Source organism: Rhincodon typus, chromosome 12 (genome assembly GCF_021869965.1).
Source record: "Rhincodon typus isolate 14 chromosome 12, sRhiTyp1.1, whole genome shotgun sequence".
Classification (NCBI taxonomy): domain Eukaryota; kingdom Metazoa; phylum Chordata; class Chondrichthyes; order Orectolobiformes; family Rhincodontidae; genus Rhincodon; species Rhincodon typus.
Window position 1 is genome coordinate 5,107,190 of NC_063343.1, and position 9,817 is coordinate 5,117,006.

Consider the following 9,817-nt stretch of genomic DNA (forward strand, 5'->3'; position numbering starts at 1 on the left):
TGTCTCCCGTTGTCTCGTCTCTATTGAGCACCTTATTTTTTTTCCGTGTGTGTTTAAAACTCAATGATTAGCAGCAGGCTTAGGCTACAGGTTGGCCTTTTCTCAGGATTTCGTCAGGAAATGCCGAGCATTCAGGGGAGATGGTGCCTGGCTGATAATGTCTCTGGTCTGTTAACCCAGAGACGTGGGTTCACATCCTGCCACGGTAATTGGTGGAAATTAAATTCACGGTCATAGAGATGTACAGCATGGAAACAAACTCTTCGGTCCAATTCATCCATGCCGACGAGATATCCTAAATTATTCTAGTCCCATTTGCTACCATTTGGCCCATATCCCTCTAAACCCTTCCTATTCATATACCCATCCTGATCCCTTTTACATGTTGTAATTGTACCAGCCTCCACCACTTCCTCTGGCAGTTCATTCCATCCACGCACCACCCTCTGTGTGAAAGAGTTACCCCTGGGTCCCTTTTATATCTTTCCCCTCTCACCCTAAACCTATGCCCTCTAGTTTTGCACTCCCGAACCCCAGGGAAAAGACCTGAGCTCTTCAGTCTATCCATGCCCCTCATGATAATTTATAAGCCTCTATAACGTCACCCCTCTACATCCAACGCTCCAGGGAAAATAGCCCCAGGCTATTCAGCCTCTCTCTATAGCCCAAACACTCCAAACCTGGCAACATCCTTGTAAATCTTTTCTGAACCCTTTCAAGTTTCACAACATCCTTCTTATAGCAGGGAGACCAAAATTGCACACAGTATTCTAAAAGTGGCCTAACCAGCGACAACATGACCTCTCAACTCCTATACTCAGTGACTGACCAATAAAGGCAAGCATACCAAAAGCCATCTTCACTATCCTTTCTACCTATGACTGCACTTTCAAGGAACTATGAACCTGCACTCCAAGGTCTCTTTGTTCTGTAACACTCTCCAGGACCTTGCCATTAAGTGTATAAGTCCTGCCCAGATTTGTCTTTCCAAAATGCAGCACCTCACATTTCTCTAAATTAAACTCCATCTGCCACTCCTCAGCCCATTGGCTCATCTGATCAAGATCCCATTGTACTCTGAGGTAACCATCTTCGATGTCTAGTACGCCTCCAAGTTTGGTGTCATCAGCAAACTTACTAACTAAAGCTCCTATGTTCACATCCTAATTGTTTATATAAATGATGAAAAGCAGCGGACCCAGCACTGATCCTTGTGGCACACCGCTGGTCGCAGGTCTCCAGTCTGAAAAGCACCACCACCCTCTGTCTTCTTCTTTCAAGCCAGTTCTGTATCCAAATGGCTAGTTGTCCCTGTATTCTGTGTGATCAACTCTTGCTAACCTGTCTACCATGTGAAACTTTGTAGAACACCTTACTGAAGTCCATATACATCACGTTCACTGCTCTGCCCTCATCAGTCTTCTTTGTTACTTCTTCAAAAAACTCAATCAAGTTAGTGAGACACAATTTCCCACGCACAAAGCCATGTTGACTATCCCTAATCAGTCCTTGTCTTTCAAAATACTTGTAAATCTTGTCCCTCAGGATTCCCTCCAACAACTTGCCCAATGTCAGGCTGACCTCTCTATAGTTCGCTGGCTTTTCCTTATCACATTTATTAAATAGAGGCACCATGTTAGCCACCCTCCAGTCTTCCAGACCTCACCTGTGACTATCGATGATACAAATATCTCAGCAAGGAGCCCAGCAATCACTTCCCTAGCTTCCCACTGAGTTATAGGCTACACCTGATCAGATCCCAGGGATTTATCCACCTTTATGCAAATTAAGACATCCAGCACCTCCTTCTCTGTAATATGGACACTTTTCAAGATGTTGCTATTTATTTCCCCTCGTTCTCTATTTCCATATCCTTCTCCACAGTAAACACTGATGCAAAATACTTCTTTAGTATCTCCCCCATCTCCTGCAGTTCCACACATAGGCAGCCTCGCTGATCTTTAAAGGGCCCTATTCTCTTCCTAGTTACTCTTTTCTCCTTAATGTATTTGTAGAATCCCTTTGGATTCTCCTTAACTCTATATGTCAAAGCTATCTCATGTCCCCTTTTTGCCGAAATAAATTCTCGAAATGAAAGCTAATCTAATTCACCAATGCCATTTAGAGAAGAATATCTGTTGTCCTTACCTGGTCAAGCCTGCATTTGACTCCATGCCTGCAGCAACATGGTTGACCTGTCCCTGTCCTCTGAAATGGCCAAACACGTCATTCAGTTTAAGGGTGAGTAGGGATGGGCATCAAATACTGGCCTTGCCACAAAAGAATGATTTTTTTTGAAAAATATTTAATTAAATTCCAAGCGAAGTTGCACAAATTCTACCTTTTTAATTGGAGAGAAAAGCTTTTTTCTCCTGGTATACAAGCAAGTATTGTTTTGGGAGCTGCCTAGAAACAAAACCACATTGGAGTTGAAAGTGCAAACCCAATAGAAAGAGTCCAGTCTGTTGTGTGTAGTGAGGGTATTGGACAAAATTAATAACGCTGCCTCTATAAAGCGTTTACCACTTTGATACATTGCAACCAGAAAGGTTCCAGTGAATCTGCTGTGCATTTACTCATTGAGTGTGGTGCAATTAAATGGACTGCAAGGATAGTGCTGGGGGGAGTGAGTTACAGAGAGAGTGAGCGACAAAGATTGCAACGTCTATCTCGCACCTCTGAGCCCTGGAATGTTCAAAGAGCTGGAAGATAAAATCCAGGCAGTTAATTTCTGAAATCCTTTCTCTTTGAATGCAGACAGCCACTTAAGGGGAATGTCCTCAGCACCGAGCAGAATTGTAGAATCCCTACAGTGTGGAAACAGGCCCTTTGGCCCAACAAGTCCACACCGACTTTCCGAACATCCCACCCAGACCCATCCCTCTAACCTACACATCCCTGCACACTGCAGGCAATTTAGCATGGCCAATCCACCTAGCCTGCATATCTTTGGACTGTGGGAGGAAACTGGAGCACCCGGAGGAAACCCACACAGACACGGGGAGAACGTGCAAACTCCACACAGACAGTTACCCGAGGGTGGAATCAAACCTGGGTCCCTGGTGCTGTGAGGCAGCAGTGCTAACCACTGAGCCACCGTGCCACCCTTAGAGTTCAGCTTTCCCCAAATGGTTAGCATGCTGAGATGCTTTCTAGTTCAAAGAAAAGGTCCCAGTCAACCCAGAAAATCTGGTCACCTGAACCTACACCAATCCCTGGGCGGTTTCCTGCGATGGTTCTAACAGCATCCCGAACACCGACGAGAGGGAGTACCATTTTGTCCTCAATGCTCCCCACCTTCCCTCAACCCATGCCAAAATATAGGGAGGAAATTTCAACTCCACCTTTCACAGTAATGCCAACTCTTGGATCTACCATTGTGAAGGTGTAAACGCTGCCTGCCTGTATTTGACAATTGATACCTGGTGCCAATCCCGCCTTGAGATGTATGACAGGCTGTGGACAGCAAGCAGAATGGGCGCTGGCAAATTTCCTGACCCATCCTACAGTTAGCCCGGAGAACTGATATACCTTATAAAAACCTGAAAGAACTGCGAACGCCGTAAATCAGGAACCAAAATGGAAGCTGCTGGAAAAGCTCAGCAGTTCTGGCAGCATCTATGAATTGAAAAAAATCAGAGTTACCATTTTGGGTCCAGTGACTCTTCCTCAGAACTGTTGACAGGAAGTTGCTGAGGAAGGATCACCAGACCCGAAATGTTAACTCTTGATTTCTCTTCACCGATGCTGCCAGACCTGCTGAGCTTTTCCAGCAACTTCTGTTTTTGTTCCTGATTTACAGCATCGGCAGTTCGTTCAGTTTTTATTTAGCCATGGGAAATGCAGGGTTACAGGGATAGGGTAGGGGGGTTGTGTGTGGGTGGGACGTTGTTCAGAGGTTCGATGTGGTCTCGATGGGCCTGCTGTCACACTGTAGGGATTCTATGATTCGTCTATCTTAAATTCAACTATAACTCACTTCATTTAATTTCACTGTACTTTAATCTAAATCACATTTAACCCTAACTCTGACTTTAACTCGATTAGTTTGGTTTGAAACAACTATTACCCCAATTTGAGTGAAGTGGCCAACTTTTGCTCTCAATGTAGGCCTTGCCTCGTGGTTCTTTGTTTACTCTGAAGATAACTTCAGGGCACGTGCTTTTCAGGTGTTGGTCTCAAGGACTCCTCTTGCTAAATCCTTTGTTATGGTAGCTTTGATCCCAAAGTGTGCCCACTTTCCAGAAACTTCCCTCGCATTCAGCCAATGAATTGACCAAACCTGATCATATTGTTCAGTCTCAGCCAGTGGAGTTTACTGGTTAACAACTCCCAAAATGTTCCAACCGAGTCGTAAACATCCACATCCCATGCTCATATAAGGTAACATGGTGCCAGTATGTCAAGGAGACAGCACGGTGACACAGTGGTTAGCACTGTAGCCTCACAGCACCAGGGATCTGGGTTTGATTCCACCCTCGGGTGACTGTCTGCGTGGAGTTTGCACGTTCTCCCCGTGTCTGTGTGGGTTTCTTCCCACAGTCCAAAGATGTGCTGGTCAGGTGGGTTGGCCATGCTATAGTGCCCAGGGAGGTGAAGCTAAGTGGATTAGGCATGGGGAAAAGTGCAGGGATAGGGTAGGGTTCTGGGTGGGATGCCCTTCAGAGGTGTGGTGTGGATTTGATGGGCTGAATGGCCTGCTCCCGCACTGTAGGGATTCTATTACCACAGGAAACTGCAGGTCACAGCTTACAGGATAAGTCATGGCTGCAGTTTGACAGAGTTTAAACTAGCTTGACCAAAATTCCCAGCGTGCTCTTAACCAATCTTGTAGCCATTTCTTCTGACCATTGGAACACTCCGACTCTAGTACCTTTGAGCCAGCCAATGTCTTAACCTCGCTTGAACAAGTTTGTGAAGTCAGCCCAAGTCTTTTCCATAGAAGCAGAATCCCCCGGGAAATGGATAGCATCTTAACATCTAACCTACTTGCTGCCTTGAAAGTATGATCCCTGGTCCTCACAGTTTGAAGCCAGCTACCTCGGCAAACACAATCCTGATGGTTACCTCTCCTCTTTCATTTCACAGAGCTCCTTTGTCAAAAGGAAATGATCCGGGATGTCTATCGCAAGCAGCAAGGCTACGCCTCATGCCAGACCACAGTCAAAGTCCCTCGGCTGGAATGCAAGGGGAGCTGTGCCAATGGAGAGTGCTGTGTGCCTCTACGTAGCAAGCGACGGAAATATGTCTTCCAGTGTACAGACGGCTCCTCGTTTGTGGAAGACGTGGAGCGGGTTGTTGACTGCGGCTGTGGGAGTTGTTCATCGTAGGGGTCCCAAAATGGGAAGCGGAGGCTTAACCAACAGCATGTGCCTGTGACAAGTATTGAACCCTTTAACTCTCGTAGTGGACCAAAAGAAATGGAAATATATTGTAAGATAACAAATAGAACCTATTTTTATTATTAAAAAAAGGACTATTTTCTTCAGGTATTACTAAAATATATCACATCGCCTGGGTATGTATATCATACTTTGATACCTTTGCAAGATTTTTATTTTCTGTTTTATTAACCTGACAGAGATGTTCTGGGAAAAGCTTGCTCATTTGGTTGATGTGAAAGTGTTTGAAGGACCTGTTGTATTACTGTCCAACTGACTGTCAAAGGTAAATAAGAAGTTCAAAGCTTTTGAAGAAAGGAACATCGCTGAACACTGACTGGCTCTTCGTTTTATTGTAGCCTCCATCATCTTTGCTGACCTCTGTGTCAAAAGACTTTTCGCGTGACTGTCAATACAATGTAATCAATACTCTCCAGATCCCCAATAACTTGCTGTCTTGGATTTAGCAATCATAATGTGGGTGAATCTGAGACCGCCAGTACTCCTGTGTAACTGAGAGCAGCTTCTAGCATCCACACTTGCACAGTTAAACAGAAATCCAGAAATTGTCATCAGTGGTTCTTATGCTTCTCTATGGGTTGCACCATTGAAGTTGCTATGGACCAGGTTTATTATTGACCAACAGGAAAAACATTGGACTGATCAGGACCTCCACTTTTATACCATTTTACTTGCTGAAAATGTTGCCATTTTTAACTGCTTTTAAAATTTCGAAATTATTACTGAACAACTCTGATCCTGAAACACATTTCTTTTTCCATTTGTCAATATCAAAATTTTATGATGTTTGGAAAGCTGTGACATTTTGACTTGATCCCAAGGGTCTGTCTTAAACTTTATTTCACTCTCCATGAAGTTACATTTGACAATCACAGATAATTGGTGCTTTTACCTTCCTGACTTAAAGTCTATGGGAATTCTCCAATGCAATTCATCACTTGTCCTGGTTAATTGCAGAACACGTGGAGATTGTCTTGACTTGATGTTATAGGCCAGACCAGACCCCCTCAAAATATATTATGAAGATAGCTTAGACCCTAACTTGTTCTTATTTTAAAGGTAAGTGTCAGGCATTGCATTCCAGATGCAATGCGACTGGCCAAACTGCATGACATTAAGCAAAACACAATTTATTCAAACACTATAGTTAAAACACAACAAAAGAAAGAAGAAGGGTCCAGGCCCGAAACGTCAGCTTTCCGGTCCTCTGATGCTGCCTGGCCTGCTGTGTTCATCCAGCTCTACACCTTGTTATCTCTTATAAAAGAAAGAAGAACTGGGAATAACCTAACTCTACTTAAAAACTTAACAGAATGATAGATACAGTAACTATTACTAATTAACTGTTCCAATATAGTAACATCCCATAAACACACCCTTGGCAAAAGGCAAATTCAGAAGACAGATTTTTGCTGCATGCAAGCCAGCAGCCCAGGAACAGAACTCCCAGCTTTTGGCTGTAATTGAGAGAGGAGAAAAAAAAAGGTTTCCACTTCTTCAAGCCCACAACAGCAACTGCTGGTGAAAACTAAACGATAAAAATCCCTGGTTCTGTGGGTGAGAGCTTGACCACACCCAGTCAGGCTGCTTCTATTGTTCCAACTTTCAAATAAAATACCCACGGCTTCACAAGTTGTTTATCTTCTCAAAGACAGCTCAGCACCTGTGCCCCCTCAGTCTCTGTTTCTCTGTAGAAGAAACAAGGACAAAATACACCCCTTAAAGCCACAGCATCGTAACACTTGGCACTGCAATTAAGTTAATGCTGGAGACAGTAGAATCGGTGAGATAGGGATAACTAGATCTTTGTTGACAGCTTTCTTTGAGGTCAGTGTTATGCAGTGTCTCTTCTTTGCAGATCAGAAAGCACAGGCCATTGTTAACAATAACAATGTGAAGCATACAGTAGAAACCCAATAACATGAATACAATACAAAATCCATTACAGATACCCAACAACATGGATATGGTGTGAACCAAACTGCAGATATCCAAAAATGAGAAAACGTGTCGAGCATTCTGTAAAGAAACAACACAACATGTAGACCACAGTACGTGCCCAGTATCTTTGATAACAGGATATAGTTTTTCACAGATTCCCAATAACCAAGTGAAAAATATATGTACTGAATTTACACAAGTGGCCTAAACACCGTGCAATATATTGAAGATACCCAATACTCTATTAATATAATGTGGAATGCCCTTTTGTTACCTAGCATTGAGTACCATGCAGATATCCAATACCAGATTATAGAATTCCTAAAGTGTGGTAGCAGGTCATTCGGCCCATCAAGTCCACACCGACTGTCTGAAGAGTATCCCACCCAGACCCACCCCATCCCTATAAGCCTGCATTTCTTATGGCTAATCCACCAAGCCTGCACATCTTTGGACTGTGGGAGGAAACCGGAGCACCCGGAGGAAACCCACGCAGACACGGGGAGAATGTGCAAACTCCACACAGACAGTCGCCCAAGGGTGGTATCAAACCTGGGTCCCTGGCGCTATGAGGCAGCAGTGCTAACCACTGAGCACCGTGCCACCCTATGAAGATCTATGAAGTTCCTGGTTAGACTACTGCATGCAGTATCTCAACTGGTTGCAGAACTCTAGAGTTTATAATGAAAATCTCCAGAAATTCAAAACAGTATTGATCAGGAAATAAACATAAACACAAACACAGATAGGGCTGCATTAGCCCTGCATATAGCCCATAGGTCACCATCTGCACATTCCCACATCGGGAGCTGACCCTGTACAAACATCACCTGAGAGATGTTTACTCGTTACAGTTACAGAGCACAGAAACAGACCCTTTGGTCCAACTCATCCATGCCAACCAGATATCCTAAATTAATCTAATCCCATTTGCCAGCATTTTGTCCATTGCCCAATACCATTTAATGAAGAGCTTTTCATCTCTGACAAACATAATTAAATGTCTAGACCTCAAGGCTCCTGTCATTGCTAAAGCAGGAAGTAATGTTCTTTTATCCATTAGACATTGTTACCAGACATTAGATCATACTGTTGAGGAAATGCGTATAAAATTTAATTCTGATAACTGTAGTACATGCAGTACAGAAGGAGATTACACATCTGCACAGATGTTGGGGTTGATTCTATACTGTGACACACCAGAGCTGTATAAAACTGCTCTGTGTCATGTGATGTCTGAGCATCTTATTGATTTTCTGTCTCATATTGCTGCCCCCAAGATATCTGCTATCTCAGATGTCTCACGTGCCAACCCTTGTTCCTATTATCTGCTCTTGAGGATTTGGGTATCTGACATTTAAGCTTCCAGCAGAAGAATATTTATTATTTGTCAAGTGTAATTCAGCCGTTTGAACCAACTGATTTACACAGCATTGAGCATAAATATCTAAGAGGAAGAGCCACACACTGAGAAGCACAATATGGTTTTGATGCAAGTGATGGATGACAGCAGGCACTGAATTTTCTTTTGAGAGTTTGATGTGGAAATAAATCACTGCTTAGTCCAAAGAAAAGTTAAACTGCGAGGAATTCCTTTGCTGGTGCCCCATTCTTATTAAATTTCCGATCTAGCATTTCAATAGATGGAAGAACAAACTATACCTGCGCACCACTTTGGTTGCAGTGGCAAGACAATGATCAATCAACAAGGAGATCAGGGCTTTTGGGATCTAGCGCTGTCTATCAGATAATTCCCATTGACATAACACACCGCAACCTCTCTATGCCCAACTATTGCTCAGGCAGCGCTCAATCTGTGGAAGAGATTTGCATGAGTGGGGCAGTAGATTTACAGAGATTTCTCTACCCACTTCATTAAAAAGTGTAGAGAAATCTGAGAGAGAAGGCAAATGACATAAAAATCCAATCAGTATCTACTGCACTTAACCTAGTGCCTTACATTTAGCCCATTAACTGAAGTATTTACCTAAGTGCAATGTGTGTCAATTTTTACTGCATTGATCTAAGTGCCTTATACCTTAACCTGTGGGAAAGTCTTAGCATCAACCCGATGCCTAATAAATTAACCTGAGAGACCTTACAGTCAACACATTGCCTTACACATTAACCTGAAAGTCTCACAGGAACCCCAATGCCTTATGCCTTAACATAAGGACCCTACAATCCACCCAATGCCTTATGCATTAAAATGAGGACTTACAGTCAACCTTGTGCCTTAAACATTAACCCAAGAGCCGTAAACTCAAGAGGATGCCTTACATATTGAGTATTTTCCCTCAGAACATCCCAAATACGCTGAAGGGTATCTGATGCTCATGGTTATCTCACTCTACAGCACTGAAGCCAATGGGCTGTGTTGTGTTACTCCCAGTGAACTCAATATTACACACAGAGATAACAAGGTGTAGTGCTGGATGAACACAGCAGGCCAAGCAGCATCAGAGGAGCAGGAA

At 43.4% G+C, this 9,817-nt stretch overlaps 1 protein-coding gene across 1 annotated transcript in view; it reads left to right on the top strand.

Annotated features, from left to right (window-relative positions):
* LOC109911258 (slit homolog 3 protein-like) overlaps positions 1-6,458 on the top strand; it is a 614,108-nt gene extending 607,650 nt beyond the window's left edge. Inside the window, exon 36 of the mRNA XM_048603610.1 lies at positions 5,089-6,458. Within this exon, the coding sequence (XP_048459567.1) occupies positions 5,089-5,330 (242 nt within the window). The 3' untranslated portion in view covers positions 5,331-6,458. The remainder of the gene's footprint in view (positions 1-5,088) is intronic.
* Positions 6,459-9,817: the final 3,359 nt, after the last annotated feature.